We start from the raw sequence: 20,063 nt of genomic DNA on the forward strand, positions 1-20,063 counted from the left end.
TTCCCGCCCCTCTCGCCGCCCCAATTCCCCTTTTTTTCAACCCCACTCGGGTTCGTGCTTCTTCCTCTCCCTCTCCCATCACTTTTTCCCGGCACAGGCGACCATGCTGTCGCAGTCTACCCTCAGCCGAAATGCGCCGCGTGCGCTCTCCGTTGGCCGTCGGGCCATGGCCTCTGCCGCCAACCCGGCCTTCCAATACGACGTCTCCGATGCTGCCGGTGTGAAGGTTGCCACCCGTGACGTCGCTGGTCCTACTGGCACCTTGGCCCTCGTGGCAAAGGCCGGCTCCCGCTACCAGCCCTTCCCCGGCTTCTCCGATGCCCTCGAGAAATTCGCCTTCAAGGTCGGTTCTGCGACATCAATTGGTGTCAATAGACCTCCTTTTGGGTCCATGCTAACCATAGTCATCCGTTCATCAGTCTACACTCAAGCGGTCGGCGCTTCGGATCACTCGGGAGGTCGAACTGCTGGGCGGTGAGATCTCGTCGACACATTCGCGCGAAAACCTCGTCCTCCGGGCCAAGTTCCTCTCGAACGATCTTCCATACTTCACAGAGCTGTTGGCCGAGGTTGCCAGCCAGACCAAGTACCCAGGTAAGTCCGTCTTTTGCGCCATTGGCCGCGCGCAAAGTGGGAAAAATGCAACCGTTCGTCTGACTCGGCCGGATGCCCAATACCAGACCACGAATTGAACGAGGTTGTTAGTAAGCTCCTCAAATTCCAGCAGCAGGCTGTTTACTCCAACCCGGAGAATGTGGCTGTCGACGCCGCTCACGGCATTGCCTTCCACCGTGGCCTGGGCTCGCCCATCACCCCGTCCGAGACCTCGCCCTATGAGAAGTACGTGTCGGCCGATGCCCTGGCTGAGTTTGCCCAGGATGCCTACGCCAAGTCCAACGTCTCCCTGGTCGCTAGCGGCCCCAACTCCGCCGACCTGTCCAAGTGGGTGGGTCAGTTCTTCAAGGACCTCCCTACTGGCAGCTCCTCCAGTCAGTACAAGCTCCAGCCCACTCAGGCCACCAAGTACTTCGGTGGTGAGCAGCGCATTCCGTCCAAAGGCGGAAACGCTGTTGTGATTGCCTTCCCCGGTTCCAGCGCTTTCGGCACCGCGGGCTACAAGGCTGAGGCATCCGTCCTGGCTGCTCTGCTGGGTGGTGAGTCCACCATCAAGTGGACCCCGGGCTTCTCGCTCCTGTCGCAGGCCACCCAGGGCTTCTCGCAGCTCCGCGTCAACACCCAAAACCTCGCCTACTCGGATGCCGGTCTCTTCACCGTTACCCTCTCGGGCCAAGCCGACCAGATCGGTGCCGCCAGCAAGAACGTCGTCGACGCCCTCAAGAAGGCCGCCGCCGGTGAGGTCGCCAGCGAGGAGATCAAGAAGGCCACTGCTTTGGCCAAGTTCCGCGCCCTGGAGTCTGTTCAGACCCTGGAGACCGGTCTCGAGGCCACCGGTTCCGGCCTGGTCCACGGCAACAAGCCCTACCAGATTGGCGAGATTGCCCAGGCTCTTGAGAATGTTTCTGAGGAGCAAGTTAAGGCGGTATGTTTCTGAATCCCCCTTTTGAAATTGCCAGTAAAGGTCTGGTGTCGGGTTTCATGATACTAATGGTTTCTCGACAGGCTGCCAACTCTTTCCTCTCTGGCAAGGCCACTCTTGTCAGCGTCGGTGATGTCTTCCAGCTCCCCTACGCGGAGGACCTGGGTCTGACCGTTTAAAAACCCCCTGTTGTATACAATACACTCTAGAGTGAGGGAAGAAGTGTGTTTCCCCCTGTCTTGGATTTGATGTGACCAATTGTGCCTAGATTCATTACCGATATCTCCTTTGTGTTGTGAGGGTGTCAGTTGACTGTAATACAATTGTACCTTATTTGATGCGATCTCTTGATGGATTTGACCAGGGAGAGAGCGCCTGTGTAGAGAGCTCTGTCGGGTTAACTCCTCGCAATAGTCACTCGGGCCATCTCTGAGAGATATTTCTTTCTTCCGTATTACCCAACACTGCTTATGCACTAAGAGCCTACATTGTCCTCTTGCATATCATCCATTCAGCAAGTTCTGACTCGGCCGAGGTCCAACCCAGCAATACGGGGGCCCCAGATCCGACAGGGATCGCGCTATAGAAGTGACCCTGCGTCTCCGTGTATACTGTACTTAAATATTATTGTAATTGACCAAAATCGATGTGTGCAGAAAGGGCCGATGGGCGCTTCCGAAATCGGATGATTCTACTTGCACCCTGCTTGGGGGGGGGGGGGGGGGGGGCGGAGATCGTGGTTGGCTGTGGCAGGGGCATAGTTCGAGGCCGCCAAGCAGTCGGGAATTATCGGGATTCGGGAGATGGGGGACTATGCCTGTGATCGGAGTGCACTTGGGCGAGTCATACAGCTTCAGCCATAGAGATCGGACTGATTAGCTACGTAGCTACGCTACACAGGCCGAAGCCAAACACGAGACCATAAAGACTTTTCCAATGAGATTACAACCGTCAATGTATTTGAATGGGTATCGAGTCTGTGCTTCCCTCCAGGGACAGACGCATTATGGATTTGTATGAACGTTCCCACTCCCGGTCTATTTTCCTTTGCCGCTGCATAGCAGAAGGGTATCTCAAACCTTCTCTTTAGTGCTTCGCGGTGACTTTCTCGCCAGTCAATTTTTCGACTGTTTCTTTGGCACTATTCGGTACAACGGAGACCCACTGGTTAGCCCGAGGTTTCACATGAAGGGTAGTTGAGGTTGTAGAAACAAAGCCCAAAAAGAGAAGGGCTACGGAAAGAGGCTTACATGTCACCAAGAGCCACCATGCAGACGGTCTGCCAGATACCCAGGCCCACACGAGGAGTCACACCTCGGTAGAGACCCTTGATGCCGTTGCTGTCGTAGATGTACTTGAAGGCCTTGCCGACGGTCAGGTTCTTGGGCCGGTTAGGGTCGTTGGTCTTGCTCTGCATCTCGACGCGAATAACCTCGATGGGCTGGTTCCAGGCGGACAGGCCACCACCCAGACTCGAGGCCAGGACCTTCTCGATCGCCGACAACTTCTGGCTGTCGTCCTTGTTGGTCACCTTGCGGATGGCGGTTTCGGCCAGACGCGACAGACCAAAGCGCGAGCCCCAGTTCGTCGTCTGGCGGATAGCCACAGCGTTGACACCGCGGTTGATGCCCCGGATGCCCTCCTTGCGGTAGATGTCCATGAAGGTGGCAAAGGTGCTGGGCGGCTTGACACCCTGCGCGGCCATCTTGTGCTTGGTGATCTCGACCGTCTTCATACAGGTACAGAAACCCATAGTGGCGTACGCCTGGGCGATACCACCGGTCATACCACCGCTGATACCAGCAAAGAAGTCGTTCGCGCCGAGCACCCGGGCCTGGTACTCCGCCTCGGAGGCAACGAACAGAAGAACCGCACCCTTGGTGGAGGCCTCAATCCAGGCCCACGGAATGAGTCCTTGATAGTCTAAACCCCATCCCACGTTAGACGGAACTGCACCCCCACACTAGTTGCGGACATCGGAGGAACTGGGGAGACTTACAACCGAGGATCCCGCCACGGCCCCAAATCCGACCCATAGCGCCGGCGAAGCTGTCGCCCCGATTCGCGGCCATGGTTGTCTTGATCACTTCCAGCGGCTAAAACGGTCAGCATTTGTGATTCCGAAGTGTTCATTGGGCGATTGTACCTGTCCCAACGACGTGACCCTGTAGTTTGATTGAATTAGCATCATTGGTCTTTTTATTTCCATCGATTCAACCGGGGTCACATACTCAAACATGTTCAAACCTGCGCCAACTATATGTCGAGGAATCTTGTCAGAATCATAGTCTAGATACTTCAAAGCCAAAAGGATCTCTTACGCAGCAGGTTGCTGAACTTGACGGGCTTCTTCTCCAGCGTAGGAGCCGAGGCTTTCTCCGGGGTAGCGGTAGACATCTCTGGAACGGGGGGGGGGATGCTGAAAGGGGCCCTGACCAAGGGATGTAGGGGGCTTCGTCGCCTAAGGGATCACGAGATTTTAAGAAAAGAAAAGAGCAAGGACGACCGGAAGAGTCGTTCTGAATCGGAGCAAAAAGGTGCGGGAAAAGGAAAAGAAGAAGGCGAAAGCCAAACGGTCTTAAAAGGGGGGGGGGGGCATTCAGGGAGCTTGGGTAAGTCAGCAGTACATGGCACCTCGAAACCCCCAGGTTTCCACCCATGCCAGCGGGTACTGAGTACTTCCCATACCACACACCTCGGAAAGGTCCGTCGGTCGGCGCAATCGGCGATTGAAGGCATTTAATAGTGCTGTGGTTCTGAGTACTATTTATTTCTATTATTTATTTTCTGAGATTATCATGATTCACCATGTCGAGATGTATACATCTCCAGGCAGACCGCAGCTATACCTAGGTCTACGTAGGTAGATTTCGGTCTGAGAAGAAAAAAAACGATTCCTTGAGCAACGGTGGGTCTGGTTGAGTCCCCAACAATCCGTGTGCTCGATTCTACCCAAGTAGCCGTCAGTCCAACTCTACAATAAGGAGGCTAACACCAGTACTTCTAACAATCATGTTTGGACGTGGATGTGCTGTTACAAGGCCCGCTCGAACCGGTCAAGTCCCTATCATACAACATGAAATAACCTCTCTCTCAAGGAAATAATACAAATGTCTAACCCGCTTTTTGCACGGGCCCATGAAAACAAAAAAAAAAAGATAAATAAATAGAGACAAAACCTTAAAAACCAAACAGCCTCATTTTCCACGCTTACAGCTTGGCGCCAACCAGTTTGGCGAAAGCATCGGTGCTGAAGGACTTGGGGCGCTCAATGGGCATACCCAGAGCACGGTCGATGATCAGCTGGGGCAGGACACCCAGAGCGCGCGACACACCGAACAGGACAGTGTAGTAGTTGGCCTCAGTCAGACCGTAGTACTGAAGGAGGACACCGGAGTGGGCGTCAACGTTGGGGAAGGGGTTCTTGGTCTTGCCGTGCTCGGTCAGAACGCCGGGGGCGATCTTGTAGACCTGGCTGACCAGCTTGAACATCGGGTCATCGGGCAGCTTGCGCAGGGCAAACTCGCGCTGCGACACGTAGCGGGGGTCAGTCTTGCGCAGGACGGCGTGGCCGTAGCCCGGCACGACCTGGCCACCGTTCAGGGTGGACCACAGGTAGTCCTTGATCGACTGGTCACTAAGGTCGTTGCCAACGGCCTGCTTCATCTTGGTGAGCCAGTTGAGGACCTCCTGGTTGGCCAGGCCGTGGAGAGGACCAGCCAGACCCTGAAGACCGGCAGACAGAGAGAGCATGGGCGAGCTCAGGGCACTGCCGACCAGGTGGGTGGTGTGAGCGCTGACGTTGCCACCCTCGTGGTCGGAGTGGATGGTCAGGTACAGGCGCATCAGCTCCACGAAGTCGCTGTTGCCACCGAAGCCGAGCTGGTTGGCCAGGTTGTAGGAGTAGTCCTTGTCCTTCTGGACGGGGGCGACCTTGCCGTCCTTGAAGACGTTGCGGTAGATCTTGGAAGCGATGGTGGGCAGCTTGGCGATCAGGTCCATCGAGTCCTCGAAGGTGTAGCTCCAATACTCCTTCTTGTTGATACCCTTGGCGTAGGCCTTGGCGAAGGCCGACTCGTGCTCCAGAGCGGTCACGGCCAGCGAGAACTGGGCCATGGGGTGGAGATCGCTAGGGCAGCGGTCGATGAGCTCCTCCAGGAACTTGGGGATGTCGGAGCGAGCAGCCCATTCGGCCGACAGGTCACGGACCTGCTGCTCCGAGGGAATCTCGCCGGTCAACAAAAGCCAAAAGAGACCCTCGGGCAGAGGCTCCTCACCACCGGGAGCCTTGGGCAGGAGCTTCTGGATCTCGGGGATCTAGGGATAGGTAAGCAAAGGGATGAAACCGAAGGATTTGATCAGATGTAAAACTTACGGTGCGACCACGGAAACGGATACCCTCCTCCGAGTCGAGGACAGAGCCCTATCGACGGCATCGCGGTTAGTCCTCCCTTCCAAAGCGCGCCGGGCGAGAGCACGAAAGATTTCCAGGTAACTGACCTCCCAGACAAGGGACTTGATACCACGAGCACCACCGTAGGCCTGGTCAAGGGTGACCTCACCAATGACCTTGTTGCCAAAGTCCCTGTGAAAATAGGATTCGACGATCAGCAATTTGGTTGAGTTGGAGATGGGCACGTTTCACACATACTTGCGGAGCTTCTTGACTTTCTCGATCTCGGCAGGCAGGTTGTCGGCGAAGGTCTCCTTGAGGGACTAAACAGTCAAACGTTGTTAGCATGCGATTGGTTTTCGACGGTAGCGGGACACGGGACACGTACCTTGGCCTTCGCGGAAGAGTAGCAGCGCACGCCGTTGAAGGCCACAGACTGCACGGGCTTCGCAACAGAGGACCGCAGAGCGGTACCAATTCTGAGAGAGGTAGCCATGATCAAAAAATGAGTCAGACCAAGAGGGATTGGACTCGTAGTGGGTGGGAGGTAGAGAGGATGGTAAGGAGGGAAAAGAAGAGAAAGAAATACCGGGAGCTCTGGATTTTTCTCGGATTTTTCCATTTGGCCGTAATTACAGCCGGTACCGTCACGGCTGTCGGGAGGCCGTCTAGTGTAATTTTTCCCAACAGTATATACCGCGCAGTCTCGGGCTGCCGGCAGATGCCAAGGGGCTGCATTCGGCGCCAGGGAACACGGTTTGTCTTTGATACAGATTGTTATTATTGTATTGTCTCTCTGGTAGATTTGAACTCCTTATTAAGAGTAAGTGGAAAACAGGTCTAGAAACAATGATTGTTGTTGTTGTTATAATATAATAATAATAATAAATGAAAACAAAAGACATTCTGACCGGACAGAGACGATGAGAGCTTTCCAAGATCCGAATGTGACGCGGTATGGGCAATACACAAGCCAGGTATGCCCGAGCCCAGGGTAGTGACGTCGGCAAGTCGCCATTTTCTCCCGTGCTGCCATTCCGGAGCCCCGGTGTGTGTCTGAATCAGGCAAGGCTCTACATCGCGACATCCTCGATGTCATAGTACATAGAGGGAAATGGCTGAAAGGGGGCAGAAGAGAGATATATTTCTTATATACTAGTGGGTGAAATTATATTTTATTGTATTTTCAATAGAGAGAGAGAGAGAGAGAGAAAGAAGCCTTTGGTTTCTAAAATCCACTATGTCTCCATAGGGATGTGTTATAAAAAGAAAGAAAGAAAGAAGAAAATGAAACGGAAAGAAAAGAACAAAAAAAGATGCCTTATGTGTAGGGCCAGCAACAGACACCCAGAGCGCAGAAAATCATTTGCTCACGTGATATATGATGCTTCCCCAATCCAGACTAGCGCCAGACAGATTCTGTGACTTCTCCTTCTCCCCTTCTTCTCCTTCATCTTCCCATCTCCTTCTCCATCGCCCTTTTCCATCAAATTTTCTATCTCTGACTGACTCTCCCACGGATTCTCTGTACTCTAGTAAATCCGCTTGGAATTTTTCTTCTCTCCTTCAGTCCTGGCTCTCTCACTACACACGCCTTAGGTTGTACCTCGTACTTGTACTCCGCCAGGCAGCTCCCTGGACATCATCGCTAGGCTGTATCCCAGCTGTAGGCGGCAGTTCTCTGGTTTCGACAGTGAATCCGCTGTAGTGAAGAAAGCACAGGCCACTTAAGATACTTGTGCGCGATTCGCAATAATCCTCTTATCCGACTGCTCTTTTTTTCAAAGTAGCAAGATCGGTGACTCTCAACCCATCTTTCACCTTTCACCTTTCTACGTTACAACCTCTACGCATAAGATTGGGACCTCTGTTGCAAATCGCCTTTTTTTTTTCTTTTATCTTGCACAATCGCTGCATCATGTCTTCGGCTGTAGCAGAACTGGAGAATTACCTCCAGTCCATGCTGGCTCTGAAGCCACCGGGAGTATCAGGATCCAAGATCAACAGCATCACCACCTTGTGCATCGCCAACATTCAGGTATGAGCACTCTCAAAGAGCGTGGAGAGGGAGAAATGACAGGCTAACCAACTCAATCTTACAGAATGAATCTGTCCTCGTCCAGAAGATCTACACCCATTTCAAAAAGGCACCGGGCACCCACAAACTGGGCGTACTCTATGTCGTAGACTCTGTAACTCGACAGTGGGTAGAAGCTGCACGCAAGGCTGGCCAGCCCCACGGGAGTTCTGCGCCTGACGGGACCTTCGCCGCCGGTGTCAATCGAGTGACTGAACTGTTGCCCGTTCTCATGACCGACATCATAAACAATGCTCCACAAGATCAAAAGGTACGCATTAGAAGTATAGTGTCATACAACTTTGGATGCAGGGGCTGCCCTGTTCTTCATAGACCGAGTCACTCACGTATCGCGTTGCCTATAGGAAAAAATCAAGAAGTTGGTTGATATCTGGGAGCGAGGCTACACTTTCCCTCCTCCTATGCTCGCCTCATTCAAGGAGAAATTGAATGCTCCTCAAGGTAAGCTTTGTCATTGTTTCTTCCTGGATCCCTTACGATTGATCTGACCTCATCCCCTGTAGCTATTGAATCAACCACTCCCGAAGGTTCTCCTGCGCCGCATCTCAACCCATTGGGAGTTCCGCAACAGCCTGCCAACCCCCAGCAACCCAGGATACATCAAGTATCCTGAAGGCCTTGGCTGACATGGCCAAACAGAGCTCTGCGCCTGCAGCCCCTGCGGCTCCAGCCATTACCCAACCCGCGGCTCCACAGCCTGTCTCTTCTGCCGACACGACCTCGCAGGCACCATCGAATCCCAACCCCTATGCTGTGGGTGGTGCCATGGCCAATCCGTTTGCAGCTTTGGGTGTTGCTCAAAATCCTGCCCTCACTCAACCGCCGAGTCAGGGTCAGACACCGAATCCCTTGGCCTCTGCACCAAACCCATTGGCGGCAATGCTGCCACAGGCTGCTGCACAACCTACTCCTGCGATGCCGGATCCAAATGCCTTGTCGCAGCAGTTTCAGCTGCTCCAGATGCTTGCTGCCCAGGGGATCCCGCAGGAGCAGTGGGGCACCGCGCTGCAAATTCTGAGCATGACCAATAACAACATGAGTGGTATGAATGCTGGCCCGCTTCCTGGGTTTGGGGCAATGCCTGGGCAGGGTGTCGGTGGCTGGGGCCGCCCGGACTCTCAGACTCGTGATGACCGTGATCGTGAGAGGGACTACCCTCGCTCTCCACCTGGAGGATATCGCCGCCGCTCCCGCTCTCCTGGCTGGGACAGACGCCGCACCGCATCCCCACCTCGTCGCCGTGACAGCCCTGTCTATGGAGAATATCACGCTGATTCTCCTGGACGCCGGGGCGGAGACCCGCGCGATACTCGAGGCCGTCGGGGTAATGACTATCGTCAACGCAGTCCTCCTGGACGACGCCGCCGTTCCCCTTCGCCCGCTCGCAAGGACCCCAACCTGCCACCGCCAGGTCCCAAACTCATCGAATGGGACTATTCAATTGGTCAGGGCAACATCAAGGTCTTGAGTCGGACTCTCTTCGTCGGTGGTGTCACGTCCTCTGAGGCCAACTTGCGAGCACTCTTTGGCCAATTCGGACTTGTCCAGACCTGTATTGTCAACATCGACAAGCGCCACGCCTTCATCAAGATGATCAGCCGCCAAGATGCCATGAGCGCCCGCGATGGCATGGAATCGTACCGGGCGGGTGAGATGCAACTCAGGGTAAGTACATTGATTTTTAATCTCCATCTTTTGGCTTTGAATTCGTTTTTGGGGGGGAGGTTTCTAACATGGATAAATAGACTCGATGGGGTGTTGGCTTCGGCCCCCGCGACTGCAGCGATTATCAGACTGGTATCAGCGTAATTCCGGTCGAGCGCCTTACTGAGGCGGACCGCAAGTGGATGCTCACTGCCGAATATGGTGGAACTGGAGGACGCCCAATTGAGTCTGGAATGGTCGTCGAGGAACCTGATATCGAAATTGGCGCCGGTGTGTCTTCCAAGGCCATCAGCAGGCGCATTGCGACCGACACCGGTGGCAAGCGTGGTCCCATTTCATCCCGCACGCAGCCCGATCGATTTGGCCGTCGCCAGGACCGTGATGGTTACGGTGGAGGGTCCAGTGGCGGCCCTGGCCCCGGCCCCGGTGACCATGACATGCCCAACATGAACAACCCGGCTGTTGCACCTGCCGTCCCTGCTTACGGCTTCAATTTCCCTGGCATGCCCATGCTCCCGCCTGGTTTCATGATGGGTGGTGCTCAAGCCGGCTCAATGCCCACTACCCAGCCGCCCCCTCCTGGTCCGGGTAGTTGAAATTTTTTTTTTCTTCTTACTTTTTCTTCTTCAGTCTCTGTCTTCAGTTTCTTCCCCGGGGTTCCTTTTCGATCTACATGCATCTGGTATCGTGGTTTGTTGTCCGAACGGGAACGGGCAACTGGCGTTCATGGCAGGGTTCTGTATCAGCCTCGACTTGCTGAGTCGATGGGGCTGGCTTCGGTTCGGTGGGGAGGTTCTTTGTGCTTTCATCTTTCTTTTTCCTGCTTCTTCGTGTGTACTACTTGCATGGTCCCCGGCATGGCCTGCACCATCCCATAATGAAGCGACACCCTTGAGCTGGGTAGAATTCAAAAAATGTATTATGCTCTTCATTTGGATCATTTTTCTTGTGTAGACCTTCCACCGGGGCTCATAGGATGAAGACATAATGTATGCAATTTGGGATTGAATTTAGGTCATAAATTTCATCTGGATATATATGTCTGCTTGTGTAGTGTGATTGGATAATATGCGCGAGACAAAGAATTAGAAACAATCCAATTCAGTTCGTAAAACCATCGTCTCTCGTCACCATATCTGACATAGTCCACAAGACCTAGTAGTATATATCTCGCCATAAAACACAGGCTACCAACCAGAAATTATCATCCGAAGCCATCTCAAGTGCTGCGGTCCGGCAAAGCAGCCTGAGAGGCATGGAACGACTGTTCGAAGTCGGCGATGATGTCGTCGATGTGCTCCGTGCCAACCGAGATGCGGACTGCGTCTTCGGTGACCCCGGAGTCAAGACGCTCCTGGTCCGTCAGTTGTTGGTGAGTCGTGGACCAGGGGTGGATAGCGAGAGTCTTGGAGTCGCCGACGTTGGCCAGGTTGGAGATCAGCTTGAAGCCATCAACCACCTGGCTTCCGGCCGTCGCTCCACCCTTGATGCCCACCGAGAGCACACCACCAGAGCCGCGCTTCAAATACCGCTTCGCGAGCTCGTGCGCCGGATGGTCCTCCAGACCGGGGTACGAGACCCAGCTGACATGCTCGTTCTTCTGAAGCCACTTGGCCAGGGCGAGGGCGTTGCTGGCATGTCGCTCGGCGCGCAGACTCAACGTCTCCAGACCCAGGATCAGCTGCTGCGCCGCAAAGGGGTTGAGAGCTGAACCTAGGTCGCGCAGGATCTCGACACGCACGCGGATTGCAAATGAAACCGGGCCAAAAGTCTCCCAGAACTTGAGCCCGTGGTAGCCTTCGGACGGCTCGATGAACTGCGGGAATCGAGCTCCGTGTTTACCCCAGTCAAATTTGCCGCTGTCAATCACTACACCACCGATCGTGGTTCCGTGGCCTCCAATCCACTTGGTGGCGCTGTGCACGACGATGTCGGCACCGTGGTCAATGGGACGAATGAAATACCCACCGGCTCCAAATGTATTATCGACCTGGAGGAAAGTGAAAGAGTGATGGTAAGTAAAGAAAGTTCTAGTGAACGTAATATCCCAGGCTTAAAAAAAAAAAAAAAGAGGGAAAACACACCACCAAGGGAACCCCCTTTTCATGAGCAACCTTAGCAATGGCCTCAAAATCAGGGACATTGTAGCGGGGGTTGCCGATGGTCTCCACGTAGACAGCCTTGGTTCGATCATCAATGGCCGCGGCGACATCCTCGGGCTTCTCGCCTTGGATGAACTTGGTCGTAATACCCAGCCGGGGAAGAAGAACCTTGAACTGATTGTAAGTGCCACCGTACAGGTTGCTGGTAGAGACGATATTGTCGCCGGCGTGGGCCAGGGCCGAAATGGCCATGAACTGGGCGGCCTGGCCCGACGAAGCCGCGACGGCGGCAACACCGCCCTCGAGAGCAGCAATGCGCTTCTCGAAGACATCGACTGTCGGGTTCATGATCCGGCTGTAGATGTTTCCAAACTCCTTGAGGCCGAATAGCCTCGCGCCATGAGCGGAGTCATTGAAGGCGAATGAGGTTGTCGCATAGATGGGAACCGCGCGAGAGTTGGTTGCAGGATCCGGCTCATGCCTAGAAGAAACAGGTCAGGGGATGTTTTGTAGGCCATGATAAGGTTGCTTACCCAGCGTGGAGCTGGAGCGTATCGAAGTGGAGATGCTGATCCGACATGGTTCTAAAAATGCGGGGGAGCCGATAACCGGGGCCAACGCGGGATGAACACAAGAGACAAGTTCTTGATACAAGAAGCCAGGAGGAAAGAATATAGAGGAATTCAATTGCAATGCGGAGAGAAGGAGACCCAAGACCAAGAAAAAGGGGGGAGTTACAATGGCGGGGGACACACGATGGCGTGATCCGAGTGCGAGTGAATGGCCAAACTTTGTACCTCGCTGAAGCAACAGGGAGAAATTGCTATAGACCAGTATGTTCCTCGATATCTTTATAGCTAGAAGTTCCAGGAATATAGACCATATGAGAGTAGAAATGTGGGGATATGAGATGTATCGATAGCTAGTAAATAGCTAATAAATAGCTAATTATTTCATACTTGGGAGTGTAGGAGTATAATACTAATAATAATAATAATATTGTTATTCTTCTTCTTCTTTATACTATCTGCCTTGGCATACCGCAACCTATAGGGTAGAGGTTATCTATTTGACTCTATCCGACCATGAACAGTAGACCTAGGTAGGCTTAGAGGGTTACTGCTTCTGACATATTACTATCATCAAGGTATATATGCCAGGATTGCAGCCAAGATTGCTCAGTGATCACTCAGTCCAGTCACTCGTCAGATGGGGTCACAGGCAGCACTATTAATGCGAGTATAAATACCTTGGGCTTTCTACCCATGTCAGCCCTATCGATGACGCAGTGGTCCAAATAACCATCTCCCACCTCATCTCGAGATCGGGATCCAGGCTTCATAACATGCAGATTCCATGGGTCTATCCGGTGCGGATCGCACAGGCCATCCTCGGGTTGATTGTACTCGGGTTGACCGCATATGGTCCGTGGTTCCTTCCCATGGGCATCGCCCTATCGCTCAGGCTGACTATCATCTCTAGTGGTTGACTCCTTTCGCGATGAATGGGCTTTCTCGGACACGGTCAACTTCATGCTGTTCCTGGGGTGTTGGACCGCCTTGATTGCAGTCCCTTATCTCGCCACCGCGTCGATGTGGTTCCGTATTGCGCATCACCTGGTTATACCTGCGATCGAGATCATCACGATGATCTTCTGGTTTGCGGGCTTCATCACCATGGGCGCTGTACTGCCTCCGCCACGGGCCTGTCGGTGGAGTACTTGTCGCGCCCTTCAGGCCACCACCGTCTTTGGATCATTTGAATGGTCAGTGTCGGGTCGAGCAAGAGCGCGCATATCTAACCCGAGAGTAGGGTACTGTTTGCCGTGACATGTTATTTCTCGATCATCGACCTGAGGAATCACGGGAACACGAAACAACATAGTAATGCGCATCTCGGGGTTTGAGAGAGAGAGAGAGAGGTGAGTGAGTGGATTACCGTGGATGATAAGAGCCGGAAACAGCCAATTGATTGGGGGCATCGATCGGCACCCGGGCTCGCCGATGGCATGTCACATCGGGGGGGGATTTAGCGTGCACAAGATAATGATTCTCATAAGTAATAGGTGATTCTCATTCTCATTCTCATTATCTCGGACCCTTGCCACCCGGCAGACTTTTTCTCGGAGATGCGAACGTAGTTTTGAGAGAAAATCCATTAAATGGCTTCTGCTCGGACGTGTTCACCTAAATCCTTCGCAGGATTTCCTGGGGTGCATTTCTCTTTTTTTTTTCTCTCTTTCTTTTACCTAACTAGTCCGATCCTTCCCCTCATCGCCGATCTCATACTTCGAGTCTCTTAGACACGCTTCTCCACAAAAAAAAAAAAAAAAAGTCGGCTCCCGCCTATTGTCCGTGGCAAAAGGTGGAGCCCCGGGTGCAGTTTTTGACTTGGGAATTTCCTTGCCCATCGTGCTTCCTCTTTTTGCCCATATCTTTTCTCTCAACCATGGCGGACGAGGTGACCAACGCGCCATCGGAGAAGGGGAAGATGGATTCCCATGGACCGATGACACAGGTTCAGGCGCAAACTCCTACTAGCTACGATGTGGATTATGAGAAGTATGGCGCCAGTCGCGAGTCAAATCCGCTGCCAGATTTGAAGCGGAGGTTGAAGAGCAGACATTTACAGATGATTGCCATCGGTGAGTCTACGATCGTGTCGTTTTTTTCTTTTTCTCTTCAACGGCTGACTCCTCGCAGGTGGCACGATAGGAACAGGTCTGTTCATTGGAAGTGGCACGGCCATTGCCAATGCAGGACCGGTCGGCGCCCTCATCGCATATATCTTCGTCGGATCGATTGTATACTCCGTCATGATGGCTCTCGGCGAGATTGCTACCTATATCCCGATCCCCGGTTCCTTCACCTCATATGCAGCCCGTTTGATTGATCCCAGCCTGGGGTTCGCCATGGGTTGGATCTATTGGTTTTCCTGGGCCTCGACGTTTGCATTGGAATTAACTGCAACGGGGCTGATCATCCAATTCTGGGACGACAGCATCCCTATCGCCATTTTTATCGCCATCTTCTGGGTCTTGATCATCATCTTCAACATGCTCCCCGTCAGCTTCTACGGTGAAATGGAATTCTGGCTTTCGAGTATTAAGATCATCACGGTCATTGGATTCATGATCTTCGCCATTTGCATGAATGCCGGCGTCGGCGACGAGGGCTACCTCGGATTTACCTACTGGGTGCACCCCGGTCCGTTCGTGGCCTACAAAATCAAACATCACGACTCTGTGGCTAAGTTTGTCGGCTTCTGGTCGGTGCTGATCCAAGCTGGATTCTCCTATCAAGGCACCGAACTAGTTGGTATCGCCGCGGGCGAGACCGAGAACCCTCGCAAAACCGTTCCCTCGGCTATTCGCAAGACCTTCTTCCGAATCATCTTCTTTTTCATCCTCACCATCTTTTTTATTGGGATTGTGGTGCCTTCCTATGATAAAGGTCTCGTGGCTAGCGAGGGTAGCGGGGCTAATGCGAATAACGCCAATGCTTCGCCGTTTGTGATTGCAGCCAAGCGTGCCGGGGTGGAGGTTCTGCCCGGGATCATCAACGCCGTCCTTCTGACCGTGGTCCTCTCCGCGGCCAACTCCAACGTCTATAGCGGCAGTCGAATCTTGATCGGCCTCGCGCAGGAGGGCTTCGCTCCGCGGTTCTTCAAGAAGACTACCAAGGGAGGCGTGCCGTACTTCAGTGTGGCTTTTACCGCTCTCTTTGGGCTACTGGGGTTCCTCAACGTGTCTAACGCGGGCAGCAATGTGTTTACCTGGCTACTCCAAATCTCCGGAGTGGCCGGTTTCATCACTTGGACGTCGCTGAACGCGTGCCATCTCGCCTTTCAACGAGCGCTCAAGGCGCGCAACATCTCCCGCGATGTACTCCCGTACAAGGCTATGTGGCAGCCATGGTTTTCGTGGTACGGGCTGTTCTTCAACATCTTGATTATCATCACGCAGGGGTTCACCTCGTTTATCCCGAGCTTCTCGGTCGAAGATTTCTTCATCAACTACCTCAGCCTGATCCTCTTTGTGGTGTTGTATGTGGGCCACAAGCTGATCTTCCGTCCTGCGTTTGTCAAGCCACTGGAGGCGGACCTGGACACCGGTCGGACTGACCCTGAAACCGAGTCATGGGAGACGAATGAGCCGACCACATGGTACGGCAAAGTATGGCGGTGGATTAGCGGTTGACTGTGTATATATATATAATCGAGGCATGGCATTGTGTACATAAGAATTTTTGCATATATCCGAGATCTTTTCATGTGAAGTGGCATGTGAGGAAATGCCGAGTAGAAGATGAAGATGTGACGATGACGGGTGTCCCTGGGATGTGGGGAATGTCAACATGCCGAGGTTCTTTTGCCTCGCCGCTTCTTCCTAGAACGGTCGCCTGCTCCGTTGTCTCCGGCACCTTTCTTTTTCATTTTCATTTTCATTTTCATTTTCATTTTCTTTTCTTTTACTATTCCTCTTCTCCTCCTTCTCTTCTCTTTCCCCCCTGATCCTCTCCCGCTTCTTTACCCCTGTGGCGTTTCGTGGGAGGCTTTCTGTTCCATTTCGGTCCTACTAGTCATTTCTTACTCGGTATGCATGTCTTCTTTTTTTTTTTTTCTTCTCTCTTTCCTTCTAACCAGGGAATGAATCTGGCTAATCAATCCTTATCATCCAAAGAAAGCCATGTTTTACTCGCAGCCCGCCCATCTTGCCAAGGCGGATGAGCTCAAGCAGCCGCCGCCCAAGGGCACCGCCTATTCCGTCGCCCTTCCCGGCACAGAGAAACCAGGCCGGAGCCGGATATACCGGGCATGGAATACCCAGAAGGAATTGGTGAAGACGTTGGACCCCCAGGTGTTGACTGCGCATGATATCTTCGAGTCGACTGCCAATCGCCAACCTAAGAGCCACTGTCTCGGCTGGCGCCCATTCAACCCGGCTACCAAGGCCTTTGATCCGTACCAGTGGATCACCTATGAGCAGGTGCAAAAGCGGCGCACGGCCTTTGGTGCTGGCCTGGTCGAGCTGCACCACAAGCACAACTGCCACCGCCCGGGCCAGTATGGCATTGGTCTCTGGTGTCAGAACCGACCGGAGTGGCAGATCACCGGTAAGTTCGGTTCTCTTGTCACTGATAGAGATACTCCAGAAACTGATCCCCATGGCATTTTGTAGATCTGGCATGCATGTCACAATCCCTTTACTCGGTCTCTATTTACGACGTGTTGGCGTCGGATGCCACGGAATACATCATCAACCACGCCGAGCTACACTGTGTTGTCACTTCTCTCCCGCATATTCCGACCCTTCTCAAGCTCAAGCCTTCCATGCCCAATCTAAAGATCATTGTCAGTCTGGATCCACTAGACGGGAGCGAGCAGACCGGTTACTCGAAGCGAGCACTGCTGGAATCCATGGCAGCCGATCAGGACGTCACAATCTACACCATCGATCAGGTGGAGGCTCTGGGTGCCGCCTCGAAACGTGGGAATAACCTTCCGTCACCGTCGGACCTTGTCACCATCAACTACACCTCTGGCACGACGGGACCTCCCAAGGGCGTGGTCTTGACCCATGAGAATGCAGTGGCCGCTACTACCGGCGGTCTGCTGGCCGCTGGTCAGGCTCGTGGTGATACAATGTGCTCCTACCTCCCACTGGCCCACATCTACGCACGCTTGGCCGAGCACACGGCTTTCTGGGGTGGTGCGCGGATTGGCTACTTCCACGGCAACATCGTAGAGCTGGTGGATGACCTGAAGCTGTTGAAGCCTACTGCGTTTATGTCGGTCCCGCGTCTCTATAGCCGTTTCGGCAATGCGATACGCTCCGCGACAGTCGATCAGCCGGGCTTCAAGGGTGCTCTGTCGCGACATATCATTGCGACCAAGACTGCTAACCTAAAGGACCCTGACCCCTCCAGGGCCACGATCCGACACGCTCTGTACGATCGTATCTGGGGCAAGAAGGTGGCGGCGGCACTTGGATTGGAGCGGACCAAATACATGGTGTCAGGCTCTGCGCCTCTGGACCCCACGCTGCAGAACTTCTTGCGGGTTGCCACCGGGGTTGATGTGTTCCAAGGCTACGGCCTGACGGAGACGTACGCCTTTGGCCTGGTGCAGTCGCCGGAGGATTTGACAGTCGGCAACTGTGGTCGCCTTGCCCCGTCCGTGGAGGGATGCCTGAAGTCCTTGCCCGACATGGAATACTCGGTGGATGACAAGCCACACCCGCGCGGAGAGTTGTTGCTGCGCGGCCACAACGTGTTCCGGGAATACTTCAAGAACCCCGAAGAGACGTCCAAGGCGATGACGGAGGATGGCTGGTTCCAAACCGGTGACGTTTGCACGATAGACGAGATGGGCCGTTTCACAATCATCGACCGCCGCAAGAACGTTCTGAAGTTGGCACAGGGCGAGTACATTTCGCCCGAGAGACTGGAAGGTGTGCTCTTGTCGGAACTCGGCTACCTCGCTCAGGCCTACGTGCACGGCGACAGTGTGCAGACTTTCTTGGTCGGGATCTTCGGCGTCCAGCCCGATACCTTTGCCCCATTTGCCAGCAAGGTTCTGGGACAGAAGATTGATGCCACCGACTTGGAGGCCATCAAGACAGCTCTAGGCGATGACAAGATCCGCCGCACCGTGCTGCGAGATCTCGAGCGGGTGGCCAAAAAACACAAGCTGGCGGGATACGAGAGAGTGCGCAACTGCGCTTTGCGATTGGAACCGTTCACTGTCGAGAACAACCTTTTGACCCCTACGTAAGTTATACCGTTTTGTGTGTGTGTGTGTGTGTGTGTGTGTTTTGGTTGCCCACTGACCCTCTTTTTCACCAGACTCAAGCTGAAGCGCCCCCCGACCACCAAGGCGTACCGCCAGCTCTTGGACCAGCTGTACGCCCAGGCTCTGGAAGAGGAATCGACACCTAGGGCCAAGCTGTAAGGGTGGTTTCATCTTTTCTTTTGTATATATTGGCGAGAGAGATTGTACATAGGAGTTGAGATTCCCGGCACTGTAGTCTATTGCCTTTCTGTTTTTTAAACCAACTTCCTCTGGATCAACGAAAGCGATGTGCTCCATCAGTAAACAATGCCCTGGTCTATTAGTCGATTGTTTGTTGCTATTGATCTACCTAAGTACCTACGTGGTTAACCAATATTCATGGATAGTAGGTTAGTTACCTAGTTGACTAGGGCTTAGTCACCTCGGCTTCACTTCCACCTGAAAGTTGGCCCCAGACAACTTCACCTTTGAGGCCTCTTCTGCAACCGCAGTTCAACAATTCGCCATGCATTTCTCGCGGTCGCTCCTCTTTCTCCTGTTCACCTGCCTGGTGTCCTCGTCCTCCCTCACTATCATCATCCCGGGCTCCAATCTCCTGCCCAACCCTCATGTCCTCCCCGCAACGACCCATGCAACCCTCACTACTCTCCCATCGGCCGGGAAAGACCACATCTTAACCACTTCGTTAACCCGCTCCTTGACCCTTGTGTTCCGTGACCTGCCCTCGTCCCCCGAGTCCTACCTCCTCGACATTCACTCGGGGGCCGACTACGTCTTCGCCCCTTACCGTGTCGACGTCGCCGCCGATGGGTCGATTCTCGGGGTTTGGGAAACCTTCCGAGGTAACCCGTGGGACAATCGCGGCGCAGAGAAATATGTCATTGATGTGGCCTGTGAGCCGGAGAATGATGTCGTTGTCGAGGCGAAGGTAGTCGGTCAAAAGAGCTTCTATGAGGAGCGCTCCAAGTGTGAGTGCCTCTCCTTTCTCCCTCTCTCCCATTCTAGAGACATTCAAGTGTGTGCCCAGGCTAATGTTTGCATAATTCTGCAGTCTCCCCAATGAGTCTCTTCAAGAACCCTATGATCTTAATGGCTATCTTTGCGCTGGGTGTCACGTTTGGTATACCTAAGCTGATGGAGAACAGTATGTCCACTCTCTCCCCCCTTGACCTTCTCGGTATTGATTTGTGTGGCTAACCCCTCTGATCTTAGTGGATCCTGAAATGCGCGCCGAGTTTGAACAGCATTCTCGATCATCGCCCATTACCGGTGCCACTGGCAATGCCATGTCCGGCGGCGGCTTTGATTTGGCCGGGTGGATGGCTGGCACCGCATCGAGTCCCGTGGCGAATGCGGATGGAGCGCGGGGGAGCACTACGGGCCGAGAGGCTGGCGGTCCTGCGCGGAGGCGTGCATAGACGTTGAGAGATCCTCGATCGCCTACGAAAGATCGGACTTGGAGAGTCTAGTCATGAA

The 20,063-nt window shown here is 53.7% G+C and overlaps 9 protein-coding genes across 9 annotated transcripts; 6 read left to right on the plus strand and 3 right to left on the minus strand.

The window, feature by feature from the left end:
• Positions 1–103: 103 nt before the first annotated feature.
• On the plus strand, positions 104–1,716 carry NUU61_002457 (ubiquinol--cytochrome-c reductase subunit 2; the record flags this gene model as incomplete). Its single annotated transcript, XM_056653039.1, has 4 exons — positions 104–343; positions 420–594; positions 681–1,540; positions 1,621–1,716. The coding sequence occupies 4 exons, from the start codon at positions 104–106 to the stop codon at positions 1,714–1,716; spliced, it is 1,371 nt and encodes a 456-aa protein (XP_056514106.1).
• Positions 1,717–2,783: 1,067 nt separating this feature from the next.
• NUU61_002458 (putative mitochondrial DNA replication protein (Yhm2)) lies at positions 2,784–3,934 on the minus strand (the record flags this gene model as incomplete). The annotated part of the gene is made up of 5 exons (XM_056653040.1): positions 2,784–3,487; positions 3,537–3,633; positions 3,684–3,702; positions 3,769–3,793; positions 3,859–3,934. The coding sequence occupies 5 exons, from the start codon at positions 3,932–3,934 to the stop codon at positions 2,784–2,786; spliced, it is 921 nt and encodes a 306-aa protein (XP_056514107.1).
• Positions 3,935–4,747: 813 nt separating this feature from the next.
• cit1 (citrate (Si)-synthase CIT1) lies at positions 4,748–6,426 on the minus strand (the record flags this gene model as incomplete). The annotated part of the gene is made up of 5 exons (XM_056653041.1): positions 4,748–5,854; positions 5,913–5,960; positions 6,038–6,122; positions 6,189–6,253; positions 6,319–6,426. The coding sequence occupies 5 exons, from the start codon at positions 6,424–6,426 to the stop codon at positions 4,748–4,750; spliced, it is 1,413 nt and encodes a 470-aa protein (XP_056514108.1).
• Positions 6,427–7,848: 1,422 nt separating this feature from the next.
• NUU61_002460 (Nrd1 complex RNA-binding subunit) lies at positions 7,849–10,289 on the plus strand (the record flags this gene model as incomplete). The annotated part of the gene is made up of 6 exons (XM_056653042.1): positions 7,849–7,968; positions 8,033–8,278; positions 8,373–8,469; positions 8,532–8,632; positions 8,668–9,693; positions 9,774–10,289. 6 exons carry the CDS (start codon positions 7,849–7,851, stop codon positions 10,287–10,289), a joined length of 2,106 nt encoding a protein of 701 aa, XP_056514109.1.
• A 623-nt stretch (positions 10,290–10,912) lies between these two features.
• Positions 10,913–12,375, minus strand: NUU61_002461 (O-acetylhomoserine aminocarboxypropyltransferase/cysteine synthase family protein; the record flags this gene model as incomplete). The annotated part of the gene is made up of 3 exons (XM_056653043.1): positions 10,913–11,683; positions 11,778–12,276; positions 12,329–12,375. 3 exons carry the CDS (start codon positions 12,373–12,375, stop codon positions 10,913–10,915), a joined length of 1,317 nt encoding a protein of 438 aa, XP_056514110.1.
• Positions 12,376–13,140: 765 nt separating this feature from the next.
• On the plus strand, positions 13,141–13,701 carry NUU61_002462 (MARVEL domain-containing protein; the record flags this gene model as incomplete). Its single annotated transcript, XM_056653044.1, has 3 exons — positions 13,141–13,219; positions 13,278–13,560; positions 13,608–13,701. 3 exons carry the CDS (start codon positions 13,141–13,143, stop codon positions 13,699–13,701), a joined length of 456 nt encoding a protein of 151 aa, XP_056514111.1.
• Positions 13,702–14,243: 542 nt separating this feature from the next.
• Positions 14,244–15,993, plus strand: NUU61_002463 (putative arginine transporter; the record flags this gene model as incomplete). Its single annotated transcript, XM_056653045.1, has 2 exons — positions 14,244–14,439; positions 14,498–15,993. The coding sequence occupies 2 exons, from the start codon at positions 14,244–14,246 to the stop codon at positions 15,991–15,993; spliced, it is 1,692 nt and encodes a 563-aa protein (XP_056514112.1).
• A 489-nt stretch (positions 15,994–16,482) lies between these two features.
• Positions 16,483–18,746, plus strand: NUU61_002464 (putative AMP-binding enzyme; the record flags this gene model as incomplete). The annotated part of the gene is made up of 3 exons (XM_056653046.1): positions 16,483–16,909; positions 16,975–18,565; positions 18,641–18,746. 3 exons carry the CDS (start codon positions 16,483–16,485, stop codon positions 18,744–18,746), a joined length of 2,124 nt encoding a protein of 707 aa, XP_056514113.1.
• Positions 18,747–19,092: 346 nt separating this feature from the next.
• Positions 19,093–20,005, plus strand: NUU61_002465 (uncharacterized protein; the record flags this gene model as incomplete). Its single annotated transcript, XM_056653047.1, has 3 exons — positions 19,093–19,555; positions 19,639–19,731; positions 19,800–20,005. 3 exons carry the CDS (start codon positions 19,093–19,095, stop codon positions 20,003–20,005), a joined length of 762 nt encoding a protein of 253 aa, XP_056514114.1.
• Positions 20,006–20,063: the final 58 nt, after the last annotated feature.

Source organism: Penicillium alfredii, assembly GCF_028826965.1.
Source record: "Penicillium alfredii strain IBT 34128 chromosome Unknown utg000004l_segment0_segment0, whole genome shotgun sequence".
Taxonomy (NCBI): Eukaryota; Fungi; Ascomycota; class Eurotiomycetes; order Eurotiales; family Aspergillaceae; genus Penicillium; species Penicillium alfredii.